Here is a 19,888-nt window from a genome sequence, read left to right on the forward strand (position 1 = left end):
GCGCCCCCGCCGTGCAAACACACCGCTGTACTTTGAGGGGCCCTGTGCCAGTGCCAATGCCAACGAGTGGGCCCCCCCTGCTTGCTCAGGATCACAGCACTTGCAAAGTTGAAATACTTACCTCTCCCTGCTCCACTGCCGTGACGTGGTCCAGATTTACTGGGCCCACTAATTACTTGAACCAGCCCTACCCCCCACAACTTTAGCCAAATGACCCCCAATTTCAAATGCCTTCCAATTATTATAAGGTAAATTACGCTTGACAAGCTTCATTAAGAAGAATGGATGGTTTTGACATTAAAATGGGCACTCTAGGTGTTTTCCTGGCCCCCACTCACTGCCGACTATGCTGCCCCATTGACTTGCATTGGGTTTCGTGTTTCGGTCGATCCCGACTTTACGTCATAATCGGCCGATTTCACTCGACCCGACTTTGGACATAGTCGGGTTTCGCAAAACCCGGCTCGACTCTAAAAAGGTCAAGGTCGCTCAACTCTACTCAACACTAGTAATGAGTGATTCATTACTAAATTTTAAGAGGGGATTGGATGCCTTTCTTGAAAAGTATAATGTTACAGGGTATATATACTAGATTCCTTGATAGGGCGTTGATCCAGGGAACTAGTCTGATTGCCGTATGTGGAGTCGGGAAGGAGCTTACTCTTTGCCACATTGGTTTTTTTCCTCTGGATCAACATGTTAGGGCATGTTAGGTTAGGCTATGGGTTGAACTAGATGGACTTAAAGTCTTCCTTCAACCTTAATAACTATGTTACTATGTTACTATATCACACAATTCACATTCTAGGTATATTAGTGTGAAAATTGTATGTGGTATGTGTTCTAGGTGTGAGTATTGTGAAAGGTATACAGTATACCATTCACAACTAGAATACATACTGCCTAAACCATTCACACCTGGAACACATACATCATACTTAGACACACATACATCATACAGTACATTAGACACACCTAGAACACTTACTGCACACCAATCTCACTTAGAAAACATAATGTATACACCGTTTACAGCTAGAATGTACATCACATACACGGTCATGATTCATTATGGGATTTGTGGCAGCTCTGGTTCTGTTGTAATTTAAATATTTTTCCTTTTGGTCCAACAAGAGTTAATGTCAGTCTCTTGCTGGCACCTGCTTTTTGGCTGGCCAGCTGATGTTGGTTGGTAACCACTCCCGCATCCTTTAAATAGTCACATGACCCATTAGCTGATGGTTGGTAATAGAGTTATTCTATGCAGATTAGCTTGGAGTGAGGAGCACTCTTGCGTGGGTGGAGTAGCTGCTGCTGCTGTGGGAGTTTGGATTCCTGGTGCCGTATTCTCTGCTGCTTTGGAGCTTAGCAGCAGAGCCTGAATCTGAGAATGTATTCCCTTATCTTTGTCTGTCCCGTGTTTGTTACTTCCCCTGTGTTTTTACCATCTGCAGTAGTGAGGCTAGCGTCCTTGCCGGCCAGTGCACTAGCCAGGGTATATGGAGGTGACAATCAGAAACTAGGCACATGAAAGTAGCCGGGGGAAGGACCCCGATAGGGGATTAGGGGAGCTTATGGACAAGCACAGATTGGTGTCAGGAGGTGTCCCATCTCTCGCTCCCTACCATTAGGGCCTTACTCTTTATTTTCCATTCTGTCATAGTTTGCTTTGTCACTTACCCGTGCCCGAGTGTGACATACACTATTCACAACTAATCCATTCAAATAATCTATTTATATTCCAAAGTTGTATGACAATTTTTGGCTCATGGTACAAACATTTTTTGCTTTACCTCTTAACTTCTCCAGTGGATCATGGCAGCCTTCCACTTCCCCAGCAAAGAATCGATCACAGTCAAAAAAGTAAGGCCATGCCATGTCAATAGCATCGAAGGCAGGCAGGCAATTTTTCTTTAACGTTTCACATACATTCCGACATGGTTTTAAAATCTTGTTCTTTTCACATTTTGGAGCCAGAACAGAACATCCCACAAGTCTGAGGTCAGGGTTACATTCTCCTTGAAGCAAATTGTCAAGAACACTCAACAGAATGTACTCAGCGCTATACTCAACGTCTCCCCTGGATCGATGGTCTAATAAATTGGGAAACATTGTTTTGCTGTAGGGTAAATCATCACAATATCCCAGGAAATTATCTGTGCAGGTTCCTAGAAAGAGGAAAACAAAAAGCAGATTAGATGTGAAATCCATGCAAGAGATTTCTGTAATTTTTTCTTTTTGGTATCAAGTTCACATTCTACTTAACTCTTTCTAGTGGTTCATTAGAAACATATTTAATTAATATGGTTCACCAGCTGAGTATGGTACAATAAAGGCAAAGCATTATGGGAGAAATGCTTACACAGTAGCTCTCTTGAGGAATAAAAGAAACTATCTTGCAACTACCACCTTCCTTGGAGAGGTAATTACCCTATGAGCAAGGTCTTGCAACATGATCAGAGATAAATAACAAGCCAAAAACACATTTACAGACCACCTGTTCCAGGGTATTTGCCCCTCATCAGTGAAGAGTAGAATCTGTCTGACTGAATGTAACAACTTTGAGGCAATGTGGAAAAAAAAATACTGGTTCTCCTTAAATAGATCAGCTGAATATTGAGTCATAGAAGACTTCCCGGGAGAAAAATATGCAAATTAGCTCTCTTGCAGAACAAAAGAATCTCACAAGTACCACCTAGGAGGTCTGACCCTTTTATGAGCTTTGCAACATGATCAAGGAAATGCTTAGTGTGGTGATAGCCCTACCTGAGTGGGTTGGGGGACGCTCACTTGGCACGGGATTAAAGCACTCAGGCACGGTTGCTCCACGTAAACAGTAGAGATGAGCGGTGTTCGAGTCGAACTGTTCGCCAATTTCAAATTTGAGCTGTTTTGGGCGGTGTTCGATTCGTTCGTCGAACTTGAACAATTTGCTTAAAATTCGGCTGTTCGAGTTTCTGTTCGATAACTGTTCGTTCACCAAAAGCCTCGCTTGATTTGCACATTAAACCTGTTTATCATTGTTAATAGACTGTTTCAGTGTGTAGTGGGTGGGGGGGTGGGGGATAGATCTGTGCTGAAATAACGCCGATCTCCTTTTTTTTTTTTTTCTTTCCCGCATTTACAGTGGAGCGGTGCAGTCTCTCAGCCTATCAGCAGTGCACACACACAGCAATGTGCATGTGATGCACACAAGCAAGGGCATGTGTCATTAGCTGAGTATGTCACATATCCTTGCCCTATAAGAACCAGCCATTTGCCCCGTCGCCACCATTTCCTCACTGCTGCAGCTTAGTGTTAGACGGCACCGCTGCTGCTGTGGGCGCTATACAGACTAAGAGTGTTTTTTGGGAGCGAATTTACAGAGAGATAGGTTTAGGGAGTCGGGAGTCGGGATTAGTTGTAATAACAGCCCTTCTCAGGGTAGGTTACAGCAGTTCCTAGCACTTTATGCCAGGCAGGTCTGTGCCAGTGCTGTGCAAGTGTTTGTCACAGCATTTGGTGTAATCAAATCCTTTTGGGCTAGTAGCATTGTCTGGTAGTCATCTGAGTAGCCTGCCTGTGAAGCTAGCTACACCACCTGTGTGTCTAAATTTATACTGTATCTAACCCAGGAAATCGTTTTGGGCTTAGTAGCAGTGTCTGCACGTCAGCGGAGTAGTCCACCTGTGAAGCTAGCTACGCCGCCTGTGTATCTACATTTTTTCTGCATCTAACCCAGTAAATAGTTTTGGGCCTAGGAGCAGTGTCTGCACTTCAGCGGAGTAGCCCGCCCACACAATAGTATACAGCATAGCCCACATAGTAGTAGATAGCAAAGCCCACACAGTAGTATATAGCAGAGCTCACATAGTAGTATATAGCACAGCCCACACAGTAATGTACAGCAGAGCCCACGTAGTAGTATATAGCACAGCCCACACAGTAGTATACAGCAGAGGCCACACAGTAGTATATAGCACAGCCCACACAGGAGTATATAGCAGAGCCCACATAGTAGTATGTAGCACAGCCCACTCAGTAGTATACAGCAGAGCCCACATAGTAGTATATAGCACAGCCCACAGAGTAGTATACAGCAGAGCCCACACAGTAGTATATAGCACAGCCCACATAGTGTACAGCAGAGCCACATCTCTCCTCCCCCCCTAGAATGGCCCCACAGTTCAGTAAAAAAAAACACACTCCTCACCTCATGCCAGCATTGCTTCCTGCTCCTGTCTCGGTGGCTGCCGCTGCACTACCTGGGACACAGTGAGTGAGCGCTCACCCGCAGTGTCAGACGCAGAGCGGGGAATGATGGAAGAGGGGGCGTCAGCAGATGCTTTCTCCTCCATCATGGCATTCAATTGTACCGGTGTCATAGACGCTGGTATAGTTGAATGCGGCGGTGGCGCTGGGGGGGGGAAGGGAAGGGTGAGTTGGCACGCAGCGGCCCACTACTGGCACCGGCCCTTCTGGCATTTGCCAGAACTGCCCGATGGCCAGTTCAGCCCTGTTAACATCATATCTGGTGGTAACAGCAATTTTTCCCAATCATTTCAAGATTTTTTTAGACTATCCTTTGCAAGGCCACATCTCTCCTCCCCCCCTAGAATGGCCCCACAGTTCAGTAAAAAAAAACACACTCCTCACCTCATGCCAGCATTGCTTCCTGCTCCTGTCTCGGTGGCTGCCGCTGCACTACCTGGGACACAGTGAGTGAGCGCTCACCCGCAGAGTCAGACGCAGAGCGGGGAATGATGGAAGAGGGGGCGTCAGCAGATGCTTTCTCCTCCATCATGGCATTCAATTGTACCGGTGTCATAGATGCTGGTATAGTTGAATGCGGCGGCGGCGCTGGGGGGGGGGGAGGGAAGGGTGAGTTGGCACGCAGCGGCCCACTACTGGCACCGGCCCTTCTGGCATTTGCCAGAACTGCCCGACGGCCAGTTCAGCCCTGTTAACATCATATCTGGTGGTAACAGCAATTTTTCCCAATCATTTCAAGATTTTTTAGACTATCCTTTGCAAGGCCACAGGAGACAAGAAGTCTGACGCACAGCCAACGCCTAGAGAGGATAGTACAAGAGTATCTCCAAGTTAACATCGATGCCATGACTGTGGAACTGGACCCTTGCTCATTTTGGGCTTCCAATCTTGAAAAATGGCCTGAGCTCGCCACTCACGCCTTGGAGACCTTGTCATGCCCTGCAGCCAGAGTTCTTTCTGAATGTGTGTTCAGCGCTGCTGGTGGTGTGCTGACAGATAAGCCATTGTCCAGTGACAATGTAGACAGACTAACGTTCATCAATATGAACAAATCCTGGATTCGCAAGGACTTTTCTACCCCTGTGTCATCCTGGGGAGACTAAAAGCTTGATGATTTTTGAAAATCACCTCACCAAACGTTTTAAAAAAACTCTGGCGAAATTGAGGCCACTTAAGTGGTGTCTGTGGCTGAATTTTTGGAAAAATGGAGACTCTTTATTGAGTCCCCTTGCTGTGTTTTACATGACGTTGTCATCGTCAATTCCAGGTGGGTGGGGTCATCTGCAGAGTTGTTTACTCACACTATGGCCTGGGATTCAGAGGTCTGCTCCAAAGCTTCAGTGTCTGCTAGTCAGCAGAGTAGACCACCCACCCACCCACCGCCTGTTTATCTAAGTAATAATTTTTAACTGCATCTAGCCCAGGAAATTCTTTTGAGCCTAGTAGCATTTTGTGCTACTCAGCAGAGTACCCAACCCATGAAGCAAGCTACACTGCCTGTTTACCTAAGCACTATTTTTTAACGGCATCTAGCCCAGGAAATCCTTTTGGGCCTAGTAGCAATTTCTGCTACTCAGCAGAGTACCCCACCCATGAAGCAAGCTACACTGCCTGTTTACCTAAGTACTATTTTTTAACTGCATCTAGCCCAGGAAATCCTTTTGTGCCTAGTAGCATTTTGTGCTACTCAGCAGAGTACCCCACCCATGAAGCAAGCTACACTGCCTGTTTACCTAAGTACTATTTTTTAACTGCATCTAGCCCAGGAAATCCTTTTGTGCCTAGTAGCATTTTGTACTACTCAGCAGAGTACCCCACCCATGAAGCAAGCTACACCGCCTTCTTCCTTTCTCAATCTAACCCCTCGGCTCTGGGGTGTCCACTCTCCCTCCAGCTCTCTCCTTCTTACAGGTGGACTACCGCGTGTATTCACACTGTGGCGAATCTTTTGGGCCCAGGCATAATAATAATAATCTTTATTTTTATATAGCGCTAACATATTCTGCAGCGCTTTACAGTTTGCACACATTATCATCACTGTCCCCGATGGGGCTCACAATCTAGATTCCCTATCAGTTTGACTTTGGAATGTGGGAGGAAACCAGGGTACCCGGAGGAAACCCACGCAAACACGGAGAGAACATATAAACTCTTTGCAGATGTTGTCCTGGGTGGGACCCAGGACCCTAGCGCTGCAAGGCTGCAGTGCTAACCACTGCGCCACCGTGCTACCCATAATGGTAATGGATAAAGGTAACCATAAAGGTAATGGATAATATGTGCCGCCTTACAAACATCCATGACGACCCATTCGAGGAAGCAACTAAACACCTCAAATAGTGAGCAGGATATGGAGCACCCCATGGGCAAACAGCGATCTATGTAGTATGCTCCTTCACAGAAGCAGCCCAATGGGAGGACACTATTCGGAGGCACAGGTAGTAACCGGAACGCCCCCTCAATGTCTGTTTTGGCCATTAGGGTGCCCCTTCCCAACTTCTTGACCCGCCTGATTGCCTCGTCAAAGGAGGTACAGTATAAAGTACTGTACTTGATTCTACGTCAATGTTGTTGTTTACTGACCCGCCCCTTGGATATGACAAATGGTGGATTAGTCTGAATGTATTGGGTTCATTTTTTGGCACAACTCCCAATGGGGGTACCACTACCTCTTCTAAGCAAATTGTTCTGAATGGACCCGCCGCCATTCTACCTAAAGATATTTATTTTTTTATTTTTTTTGTCACGACGTCTGGGTGTTGGTAGGGTGATTTTTGATTTTTACTCCAGCCTTTCTTGATTTTAGAAGGGCATGACATGCCTATATCTGTGTCTCCTCCTCCTTTTACTCCTCCACGTCTTTTCTTTTTGAATGACTATATGTAGTTGTGACTTTTCCATGTGTTTGTGGTGTCTTCTGAGCAGTTTGTCAGCTTTTGGACACCTTTTAAGGTGTTTTCCATGTGTTTTCTATGTGTTTGTATGTGTTTGCACTTGACTGCCATTGGTTTCAATGGGGTTCAACGGTGTTCATTGACCGTTCAGCGAACATTCATCGAACACGCACCAGTTCGACGAACCGAACTCGAACACTAGGGGGGTGGCTCAACACTAGTAAACAGTCTATTCTGGTTTGTTAAATGTCATAAACCGCGTCACAAACAGTTCATTACAGTTCATTATATACATCAACGGACCACATTAAGCAAAAACAGTCTGTTCCAAAGTCATATACAGTACAGAGCAAAAGTTTGGACACACCTTCTCATTTAAAGATTTTTCTGTATTTTCATGACTATGAAAATTGTAAATTCACACTGAAGGCATCAAAACTATGAATTAACACGTGGAATTATATACTTAACAAAAAAGTGTGAAACGACTAAAAATATGTCTTATATTCTAGGTTCTTCAAAGTAGCCACCTTTTGCTTTGATGACTGCTTTGCACACTTTGGCATTCTCTTGATGAGCTTCAAGAGGTAGTCACCGGAAATAGTTTTCACTTCACAGGTGTGCCCTGTCAGGTTTAATAGGTGGGATTTCTTGCCTTATAAATGGGGTTGGGACCATCAGTTGTGTTGAGCAGAAGTCTGGTGGATACACAGCTGATAGTCCTACTGAATAGACTGTTAGAATTTGTATTATGGCAAGAAAAAAGCAGCTAAGTAAAGAAAAACGAGTGGCCATCATTACTTTAAGAAATGAAGGTCAGTCAGTCCGAAAAATTGGGAAAACTTTGAAAGTGTCCCCAAGTGCAGTTGCACAAACCATCAAGCGCTACAAAGAAACTGGCTCACATGAAGACCACCCCAGGAAAGGGAGACCAAGAGTCACCTCTGCTTCTGAGGATAAGTTTATCCGAGTCACGGCCCTCAGAAATTGCAGGTTAACAGCAGCTCAGATTAGAGACCAGGTGAATGCCACACAGAGTTCTAGCAGCAGACACATCTCTACAACAACTGTTAAGAGGAGACTTTGTGCAGCAGGCCTTCGTGGTAAAATAGCTGCTAGGAAACCACTGCTAAGGACAGGCAACAAGCAGAAGAGACTTGTTTGGGCTAAAGAACACAAGGAATGGACATTAGACCAGTGGAAATCTTTGATTTGGTCTGATGAGTCCAAATTTGAGATCTTTGGTTCCAACCACCGTGTCTTTGTGTGACGCAGAAAAGGTGAACGGATTGACTCTACATGCCTGCTTCCCACCCTTAAGCATGGAGGAGGAGGTGTGATGGTGTGGGTGTGCTTTGCTGGTGACACTGTTGGGAATTTATTCAAAATTGAAGGCATAGTGAACCAGCATGGCTACCACAGCATCTTGCAGCGACATGCTATTCCATGGGGTGCTTCGACAGATGACCTGGCCTCCACATTCACCAGACCTGAACCCAATCGAGATGGTTTGGTGTGAGCTGGACCGCCTGTGTGAAGGCAAAAGGGCCAACAAGTGCTAAGCATCTCTGGGAACTCCTTCAAGATTGTTGGAAGACCATTTCTGGTGACTACCTCTTGAAGCTCATCAAGAGAATGCCAAGAGTGTGCAAAGCAGTCATCAAAGCAAAAGGTGGCTACTTTGAAGAACCTAGAATATAAGACATATTTTCAGTCGTTTCACACTTTTTTGTTTAGTATATAATTCCACATGTGTTAATTCATAGTTTTGATGCCTTCAGTGTGAATTTACAATTTTCATAGACATGAAAATACAGAAAAATCTTTAAATTAGAAGGTGTGTCCAAACTTTTGCTCTGTACTGTACATGTACAGTGCTGGTTCCCAGGGGAAACTGCCTCACTGGGGTCACTGTTATGATGCGGTGGTCTAGGAGCAACATGGAACGAGCTCTGAGGGAAGTGGTAACTGTACTGACCGCAGACCCTAAGCTCAACACAACACTAGAAGCAGCCGTGGAATGCTCCTAACTCTCCCTAGGCATCTCGTCACAGCCTAAGAGCTAACTACCCCTGAAGACAGAAGCAGGAAAACTATCTTGCCTCAGAGAAAATCCCCAAAGGATAGATTAGCCCCCCACAAATAATGACTGTGAGTGGAGAGGAAAAAGACATACACAGAATGAAACCAGGATGAGCACAGGAGGCCACTGTAGCTTGATAGATAGGACAGGATGGAACACTGTACGGTCAGTATAAAACACTACAAAAATCCACGCAGAGTAAACAAAAAATCTCCACACCTGACTAAAGGTGTGGAGGGTCACTCTGCTTCCCAGAGCTTCCAGCAAGACAGAAAACAATTCAAACTGAAAATGCTGGACAAACAAAGAAAGCACAGAATGGATAAGTCCACAAACTATGGACAGAAAAAGTAAGCAAAAACTTAGCTTTGCTGAACTGGTCAGGATAACAGGGAACTCCAAAGAGATGTGAATCCAACCAGGAACCATTTACAAGTGGCACTAGCTGAAGGAACAGCCAGGCTTAAATAGGCGAGAGAGGAGACGATAAGTGGAGGCAGCTGAATACAGCTAACTCCAAGGAGCAGCCATACCACTTGAAACCACAAGAGGGAGCCCAAGAGCAGAACTCACAAAAGTGCCACTTACAACCACCGGAGGGAGCCCAGGAGCAGAATTCACAACAGGTCACTGTCCTTGTGACCAAGGCACCTCAGATAGTCCAGACCCGCATAAGGAACTGTAGATTCCCCAACACAGTAGCCGTCACAGGCTCTGTAGATGCAGCTTCTCCATGCGCTTTTCAGGGAGTCCAGTCCCAGGCACTTCCAACACATGGGCCATCAGTCCGTAGCCTCACCAGGTGCTTCCAGGACTCCAGTCCACTCCAGGACAATCCAACACAGGCTATTCCAGGACTCACACTCTCAACAGGTGCTTTCAGGACGTCTCCACTCACAGGAGACTCTAACACTGACCTGACCTTGCACATGGACCATACAGATCCAAACCCTCTCCACCCTGTGACCCACAGCCTGGTCACATTATGTAGCTGTAACCGCCCCCATAGGTGGGTGGTGTGTGTGTGGTTACCCAGTCCCACCCAGCTCACCAGCTAACCCTATAAGCCCGCCCTTATAAGTAAACACAACAAACACTTGTGAACTATAAGTTCCCACAATAACCATATCATTTTGGGCTTACAGTGCAGAGTTCCTCTGCGACACATACCGGTCATTTACAATAATGCCATTACCTAATTCACCATCCTAATTATGTCTCCAAGCGCATCCTGAAGTGCACACACAGCGCCCCCTGGCTCTAACATGGGTCACTGCACCACATTAGCTAGAAACTCATCTACAGACATCCTGTTTTGGGCTTCTTGCCCCTTATTATTATTATTATTATTATTTATTTATATAGCACCATTAATTCCATAGTGCTGTACATGAGACAGGATTACATCAAAATACTAATATCACTTATAGCAAACAAACTAACAATGACAGACTGGTACAGAGGGAAAAGGACCCTGCCCTTGCGGGTTTACATTCTACAGGATTAAGGGGAAGGAAACAGTAGGTCGGGGGTTGCAGTAGCTCCAATAGTGTTGCGGTGGCCGTGTGGTCATTACAGGTTGTAAGTAGTGATGAGCGAGTATACTCGTTGCTCGGGTTTTCCAGAGCATGCTCGGGTGGTCTCCAAGTATTTATGACTGCTCAGAGATTTTGTTTTCCTTGCTACAGCGACAGCTTGATTACATGTGGGGATTCCCTAGCAACCAGGCAACCCCAACATGTACTCAGGCTAGCTAGCAGCCGTAAATCATCCAGCTGTGGCAAGGAAAATGAAATCTCTAAGTAGTCAAAAATGCTCGGAGACCACCCTAGCTTGCTCGGGAAAACCCAGGCAACGAGTATACTCGATCATCACTAGTTGGAAGCTTTCTTGAAGAGATGGGTTTTCAGATTCCGTTTGAAGGATCCAAATGTAGTGGATAACCTTAAGTGTTGGGGCACAGAATTCTAGAGGATGAGGGATATTCGGGAGAAATCTTGGAGGCGATTGGGTGAGGAGCAAATAAGCGTGGAAGAGAGAAGGAGGTCTTGTGAGGACCGGAGATTATGTGAGGGAAGATATTGAGAGATTAGTTCAGAAATATATGGAGGAGAAAAGTTATGGATGGCTTTGTAAATCAGTGTTAGTAGTTTAAACTGGATACACTGGGAAATTGGGAGCCAGTGAAGGGATTTGCAAAGAGGGGAAGCAGGAGTGTAGCGAGGAGAGAGATGAATTAGTCGGTAGCAGCATTAAGGATGGACTGGAGGGTGAGAGAGTGGATGTTGCAGTAGTCAAGGTGGCAGATGATTAGGGTATGCACAAGCATTTTGGTAGAGTGAGGGTTGAGGAAAAGACGGATTCTGGAAAATATTTTTGAGCTGGAGATGACAGAAGGTGGCGAGAGCTTGGATGTGTGGTTTGAAGGCCAGGGCAGAGTCGAGGGTTACTCCGAGGCAGCGGATTACCGGGACAGGGGAAAGTGTGAATTCATTTATTGTGATAGATAGATCAGATAGGGAAAGCATGAGAGATGGAGGAAAGATAATTAGTTCAGATTTGTCACATTAAGTTAGAGGAAGTGAGAGGAGAAGAAGGAGGATATGGCTGATAGACACTCTGGGATTCTGGAGAGCAGAGAGGTGACATCTGGGCCAGAGAGGTAGATCGGAGTGTCATCAGCATATAGATGGTACTGGAAGCCATATGACTTCATGAGTTGTCCCAGGCCAAAGGTATAGATTGAGAAGAGAAGGGGTCCTAGGACAGAGCCTTGAGGGACACCAACAGAGAGGGGCGAGATGAAGAGATAATATGTGAGGAGGAAACGCTAAATGTGTGGTTGGTAAGGTATGAGGAGATCCAGGATAGGGCAAGGTCTTTGACACTAAAGGAAGAGAGGATCTGTAGTATGAGCCAGTGGTCAACTGTGTCGAAGGCAGAGGACAGGTCTAGAAGGAGGAGTATAGAGAATTGTCTGAAGGCATCAAAACTATGAATTAACACATGTGGAATTATATACTTAACAAAAAAGTGTGAAACAACTGAAATTATGTCTTATATTCTAGGTTTTCCAAAGTAGCCACCTTTTGCTTTGATGATTGCTTTGCACACTCTTGGCATTCTCTTCATGAGCTTCAAGAGGTAGTCACCGGAAATGGTCTTCCAACAATCTTGAATGAGTTCCCAGAGATCCTTAGCACTTGTTGGCCCTTTTGCCTTCACTCTGCGGTCCAGCTCACCCCAAACCATCTCGATTAAGTTCAGGTCTGGCGTAGCACCCCATCACTTTCCTTCTTGGTCAAATAGCCCTTACACAGCCGGGAGATGTGTTTGGGGTCATTGTCCTGTTGAAAAATAAATGATGGTCCAAATAAACGCAAACCGGATGGAATAGCATGCCGCTGCAAGATGCTGTGGTAGCCATTATGGTTCAGTATGCCTTCAATTTTGAATAAATCCCCAACAGTGTCACCAGCAAAGCACCCCCACACCATCACACCTCCTCCTCCATGCTTCACGGTGTGAACCAGGCATGTAGAGTCCATCCATTCCCCTTTTTTTGTGTCGCACAAAGACACGGTGGTTGGAACCAAAGATCTCAAATTTGGACTCATCAGACCAAAGCACAGATTTCCAATGGTCTAATGTCCGTTCCTTGTGTTCTTTAGCCCAAACAAGTCTCTTCTACTTGTTGCCTATCCTTAGCAGTGGTTTCCTAGCAGCTATTTTACCATGAAGGCTCCTCTTAACAGTTGTAGTAGAGATGTGTCTACTGCTAGAACTCTGTGTGGCATTGACCTGGTCTCAAATCTGAGCTGCTGTTACCTTGCGATTTCTGAGGCTGGTGACTCTGATAAACTTATCCTCAGAAGCAGAGGTGACTCTTGCTCTTCCTTTCCTGGGGCGGTCCTCATGTGAGCCAGTTTCTTTGTAGTGCTTGATGGTTTTTGCAACTGCACTTGGGGACACTTTCAAAGTTTTCCCAATTTTCGGACTGACTGACCTTCATTTCTTAAAGTAATGATGGCCTCTCATTTTTCTTTACTTAGCTGCTTTTTTCTTGCCATAATACAAATTCTAACAGTCTATTCAGTAGGACTATCAGCTGTGTATTCACCAGACTTCTGCTCAACACAACTGATGGTCCCAACGCCATTTATAAGGCAAGAAATCCCACTTATTAAACCTGACAGGGCACACCTGTGAAGTGAAAACCATTCCCGGTGACTACCTATTGAAGCTCATCAAGAGAGTGCCAAGAGTGTGCAAAGCAGTCATCAAAGCAAAAGGTGGCTACTTTGAAGAACCTAGAATATAAGACATAATTTCAGTTGTTTCACACTTTTTTGTTAAGTATATAATTCCACATGTGTCAATTCATACTTTTGATGCCTTCTGTTGTGAATTCTGTTGTTGAACTCCCTCCTGTGGTCGTGAATGGTACTTCGGCGAGTTCTGTCCATTGACTCCCTCTGGTGGCTGTGAGTGAAGCTGCTGCTTCTGAGGTTCCTTACACAGGTGACGTGGTTTATCCTTTGGTTGGCTGCTCTATTTAACTCCACTCTGATCGTTACTCCATGCCAGCTGTCAATGTTCCTGTGCTGGTTCAGTTCGCTCTTGGATCTTTCTGGAGACCTGTCTCTTCCTGCAAGAAGCTAAGTCCCCGTTTGTTTTTTTCTGTTCTTGGTTTTCTAGTCCAGTTTGCTTTCATGATTTTGTCTTGCTAGCTGGAAGCTCTGGGATGCAGGGTGCGCCTCCGCACCGTGAGTCGGTGCGGGGGTCTTTTTGCACACTCTGCGTGGTCTTTTGTAGTTTTTGTGCTGACCGCAAAGATACCTTTCCTATCCTCTGTCTATTTAGTTAGTCTGGCCTCCCTTTGCTAAAACCTGTTTCATTTCTGTGTTTGTGACTTTCATCTTAACTCACAGTTAATATTTGTGGGGGGCTGCCTTTTCCTTTGGGGAAATTTCTCTGAGGCAAGGTAGGCTTTATTTTCTATCTCTAGGGCTAGCTAATTCTTAGGCTGTGCCGAGGCGTCTAGGCCTGTTAGGTACGCTCCACGGCTATTTCTAGTGTGTGTGATAGGATTAGGGATTGCGGTCAGCAAAGTTCCCACTTCCCAGAGCTTGTCCTGTGAGTTTAACCATCAGTTCATTCCTGGTGCTCCTAACTAGAGTTGAGCGACCTTGACCTTTTTAGAGTCGAGCCGGGTTTTGCGAAACCCGACTATGTCCAAAGTCGGGTCGAGTGAAATCGGCCGATTATGACGTAAAGTCGGGATCGACCGAAACACGAAACCCAATGCAAGTCAATGGGGCAGCATAGTCGGCAGTGAGTGGGGGCCAGGAAAACACCTAGAGTGCCCATTTTAATGTCAAAACCATCCATTCTTCTTAATGAAGCTTGTCAAGCGTAATTTACCTTATAATAATTGGAAGGCATTTGAAATTGGGGGTCATTTGGCTAAAGTTGTGGGGGGTAGGGCTGGTTCAAGTAATTAGTGGGCCCAGGAAATCTGGACCACGTCACGGCAGTGGAGCAGGGAGAGGTAAGTATTTCAACTTTGCAAGTGCTGTGAACCTGAGCAAGCAGGGGGGGCCCACTCGTTGGCATTGGCACTGGCACAGGGCCCCTCAAAGTACAGCGGTGTGTTTGCACGGCGGGGGCGCCTCCCACCGGCAGCAACACTTTTGCGTACTATGAGAGGCCCTGTGCCAGTGACGTCGCCAACTAGTATTCCTCCCCCCACCTGATGAAGGAACCTGCACTTTCATCTGCACCTTCCTCTTTGTCCCCGTGTAAGGTGGTATGGTATGCGGGAAGAGCAACCTGACTTTCAGCAGGGTCACAATGTTGTTGTGTAGCGTGCACGGGGAATGTTGCGTTATGGGTCAATGTACCAGCAGACTCATCTATCACTGGCTGGGCAATGGGCACGATGAAGTGGAAACACAGATATAGGCCCAAAGAAGAAAGTGGGCTAAATGCAGTTCAAAATTGGTAACACAGGAATAACCAGGGGGCATTGCAGTGGAGGACAACTGGAATGAGAGGCTGACACAGAGAGTAGGGCCAAATCAGTAAGTAGTCGAAATGCAGTTCAAAATTGGCAACCGTAGTAAACAGGCGGCACAGCTTTGTTCAGTGGAGGAGAACAGCAAGGAGTGGCAGACACCGATAGTAGGCCCCAAACCAACTAGTACGCCAAATGCAGTTGTTCCATTTAACCACAATTTAATGAGAGCCTGAAGATAGAAGCTCAGGAAAGGCAACCTGGGGAACACCTTGGAGTGTAACACACCATCTCTCTCCACCCCATACCCATTTTGTATGGCCTAATGCAGTGTACTTTTCTACAACTACTAAACGAGAGTCGGGAGACCGAAGCAATGGCAAGGAAACCTGGGGAACACCTTAGAGTGTAACACACCCTCTCTCTACACCCCATACCCAATTTGAAGGTCTAATGCAGTGTAGTTTCCAAGAACTACTAAACGAGAGCCGGAAGATCGAAGCTCAGGAAAGGCAACCTGGGGAACACCTTGGAGTGTAACACACCCTCTCGCTACACCCCATACCCAATTTGAAGGCCTAATGCAGCGTAGTTTCCAACAACTACTAAACGAGAGCCGGAAGATCGAAGCTCAGGAAAGGCAACCTGGGGAACACCTTGGAGTGTAACAAACCCTCTCTCTACACCCCATACCCAATTTGTAGGCCTAATGCAGCGTAGTTTCCGACAACTACTAAACGAGAGCCGGAATATCGAAGCTCAGGAAAGGCAACCTGGGGAACACCTTGGAGTGTAACACACCCTCTCTCTACACCCCATACCCAATTTGTAGGCCTAATGCAGCGTAGTTTCCGATAACTACTAAACGAGAGCCGGAATATCGAAGCTCAGGAAAGGCAACCTGGGGAACACCTTGGAGTGTAACACACCCTCTCTCTACACCCCATACCCAATTTGAAGGCCTAATGCAGTGTAGTTTCCAAGAACTACTAAACGAGAGCCGGAAGATCGAAGCTCAGGAAAGGCAACCTGGGGAACACCTTGGAGTGGAACACACCATCTCTCTACACCCCATACCCAATTTGAAGGCCTAATGCAGCGTAGTATCCAACAACTACTAAACGAGAGCCGGTAGATCGAAGCTCAGGAAAGGCAACCTGGGGAACACCTTGGAGTGTAACACAACGTCTCTCTACACGACGGAAGGGCTGATTCTTAGGAAGGAAGGGTGTTGGAAATAAGCATTGCGCGTCCGAGGGTGATTAGATTCTTATTAGGTATATACTCACCCTCGGACGCGCCCTGCTTCTTTATTTGGAATGAATGTTTATTTGCAATGTGGTGTTGACTTTCTCTATTATTTTGGTAATTAATGATTTTATTATTTTCATTATTTTGCATCTTCTCGGCAATAATATAAAGAAGACGCGACAGGACAACACTCGGTGGATGCCATATGTGTGTTTTCAATTTAAAAAAACTTTCAGTTAACTACTTGCAGGAGAAAGTAATTGTAGCTGGTGGCCATTTTCAGTACTGTACCAGATTTTAGTTGTGTGTTTGTTTTTAATGTTAAAATGTCTGCATTTGATATCTCAACAGTATTTTCTTTTTTATAAGCAAAATACTTATTTTTATATTTTCTGATGTTGGTTCCAGGGGTACACGGCCAGCAGTGCCCTGGTCAGTGTAGTAGTAGTTGAAAGAATGGACCGCAGACAGGCATCGAAGGCCTAAAATAAAAACACATGGCTGTAGGCAATTTTAAATTGGTTCCAGGGGTACACGGACAGCAGTGGTGTGGTCAGTGGAGGCCTAGTGGAAGGAGTGACCGCAGACAGGCATCGAAGGCCTAAAATAATAACACATGGCTGTAGGCAATTTTAAATTGGTTCCAGGGGTACACGGGCAGCAGTGACCTGGTCAGTGTAGTAGTAGTTGAAAGAATGGACCGCAGACAGGCATCGAAGGCCTAAAATAAAAAAATTGGGCTGGCTGTAGGCAATTTTAAATTGGTTCCAGGGGTACACGGGCAGCAGTGGTGTGGTCAGTGGAGGCCTAGTGGAAGGAGTGACCGCAGACAGGCATCGAAGGCCTAAAATAATAACACATGGCTGTAGGCAATTTTAAATTGGTTCCAGGGGTACACGGACAGCAGTGGTGTGGTCAGTGGAGGCCTAGTGGAAGGAGTGACCGCAGACAGGCATCGAAGGCCTAAAATAATAACACATGGCTGTAGGCAATTTTAAATTGGTTCCAGGGGTACACGGGCAGCAGTGACCTGGTCAGTGTAGTAGTAGTTGAAAGAATGGACCGCAGACAGGCATCGAAGGCCTAAAATAAAAAAATTGGGCTGGCTGTAGGCAATTTTAAATTGGTTCCAGGGGTACACGGACAGCAGTGGTGTGCTCAGTGGAGGCCTAGTGGAAGGAGTGACCGCAGACAGGCATCGAAGGCCTAAAATAATAACACATGGCTGTAGGCAATTTTAAATTGGTTCCAGGGGTACACGGACAGCAGTGGTGTGGTCAGTGGAGGCCTAGTGGAAGGAGTGACCGCAGACAGGCATCGAAGGCCTAAAATAAAAACACATGGCTGTAGGCAATTTTAAATTGGTTCCAGGGGTACACGGACAGCAGTGGTGTGGTCAGTGGAGGCCTAGTGGAAGGAGTGACCGCAGACAGGCATCGAAGGCCTAAAATAATAACACATGGCTGTAGGCAATTTTAAATTGGTTCCAGGGGTACACGGACAGCAGTGGTGTGGTCAGTGGAGGCCTAGTGGAAGGAGTGACCGCAGACAGGCTTCCAAGGCCTAACATAACAAACTTGGGCTGGCTGTAGGCACTTTTAAATTGGTTCCAGGGGTACACGGGCAGCAGTGGTCTGGTCAGTGGAAGTCTAGTGGAAGGAGTGACCGCAGACAGGCTTCCAAGGCCTAACATAACAAACTTGGGCTGGCTGTAGGCACTTTTAAATTGGTTCCAGGGGTACACGGGCAGCAGTGACCTGGTCAGTGTAGTAGTAGTTGAAAGAATGGACCGCAGACAGGCATCGAAGGCCTAAAATAAAAAAATTGGGCTGGCTGTAGGCAATTTTAAATTGGTTCCAGGGGTACACGGACAGCAGTGGTGTGCTCAGTGGAGGCCTAGTGGAAGGAGTGACCGCAGACAGGCATCGAAGGCCTAAAATAATAACACATGGCTGTAGGCAATTTTAAATTGGTTCCAGGGGTACACGGACAGCAGTGGTGTGGTCAGTGGAGGCCTAGTGGAAGGAGTGACCGCAGACAGGCATCGAAGGCCTAAAATAAAAACACATGGCTGTAGGCAATTTTAAATTGGTTCCAGGGGTACACGGGCAGCAGTGACCTGGTCAGTGTAGTAGTAGTTGAAAGAATGGACCGCAGACAGGCTTCGAAGGCCTAACATAACAAACTTGGGCTGGCTGTAGGCACTTTTAAATTGGTTCCAGGGGTACACGGGCAGCAGTGGTCTGGTCAGTGGAAGTCTAGTGGAAGGAGTGACCGCAGACAGGCTTCCAAGGCCTAACATAACAAACTTGGGCTGGCTGTAGGCACTTTTAAATTGGTTCCAGGGGTACACGGGCAGCAGTGGTCTGGTCAGTGGAAGTCTAGTGGAAGGAGTGACCGCAGACAGGCTTCGAAGGCCTAACATAACAAAATTGGGCTGGCTGTAGGCACTTTAAATTGGTTCCAGGGGTACATGGGCAGCAGTGTATGGTCAGTGGAAGTCTAGTGGAAGGAGTGACGGCAGACAGTCTTCGAAGGCCTAACATAACAAAATTGGGCTGACTGTAGGCACTTTTAAATTGGTTCCAGGGTAACACGGCCAGCAGTGCCCTGGTCAGTGTAGTAGTAGTTGAAAGAATGGACCGCAGACAGGCATCGAAGGCCTAAAATAAAAACACATGGCTGTAGGCAATTTTAAATTGGTTCCAGGGGTACACGGACAGCAGTGGTGTGGTCAGTGGAGGCCTAGTGGAAGGAGTGACCGCAGACAGGCATCGAAGGCCTAAAATAATAACACATGGCTGTAGGCAATTTTAAATTGGTTCCAGGGGTACACGGACAGCAGTGGTGTGGTCAGTGGAGGCCTAGTGGAAGGAGTGACCGCAGACAGGCTTCCAAGGCCTAACATAACAAAATTGGGCTGACTGTAGGCACTTTTAAATTGGTTCCAGGGTAACACGGCCAGCAGTGCCCTGGTCAGTGTAGTAGTAGTTGAAAGAATGGACCGCAGACAGGCATCGAAGGCCTAAAATAAAAACACATGGCTGTAGGCAATTTTAAATTGGTTCCAGGGGTACACGGACAGCAGTGGTGTGGTCAGTGGAGGCCTAGTGGAAGGAGTGACCGCAGACAGGCATCGAAGGCCTAAAATAATAACACATGGCTGTAGGCAATTTTAAATTGGTTCCAGGGGTACACGGACAGCAGTGGTGTGGTCAGTGGAGGCCTAGTGGAAGGAGTGACCGCAGACAGGCTTCCAAGGCCTAACATAACAAAATTGGGCTGACTGTAGGCACTTTTAAATTGGTTCCAGGGTAACACGGCCAGCAGTGCCCTGGTCAGTGTAGTAGTAGTTGAAAGAATGGACCGCAGACAGGCATCGAAGGCCTAAAA

At 46.4% G+C, this 19,888-nt stretch overlaps 1 protein-coding gene across 1 annotated transcript in view; it reads right to left on the reverse strand.

Moving 5' to 3' along the window:
* CPZ (carboxypeptidase Z) overlaps positions 1 to 19,888 on the reverse strand; it is a 153,549-nt gene that overhangs the window by 81,020 nt on the left and 52,641 nt on the right. Inside the window, exon 3 of the mRNA XM_069744760.1 lies at positions 1,794 to 2,168. Coding sequence (XP_069600861.1) covers positions 1,794 to 2,168 — 375 coding nt within the window. The remainder of the gene's footprint in view (positions 1 to 1,793; positions 2,169 to 19,888) is intronic.

This window comes from Ranitomeya imitator, chromosome 1, assembly GCF_032444005.1.
Source record: "Ranitomeya imitator isolate aRanImi1 chromosome 1, aRanImi1.pri, whole genome shotgun sequence".
Taxonomy (NCBI): Eukaryota; Metazoa; Chordata; class Amphibia; order Anura; family Dendrobatidae; genus Ranitomeya; species Ranitomeya imitator.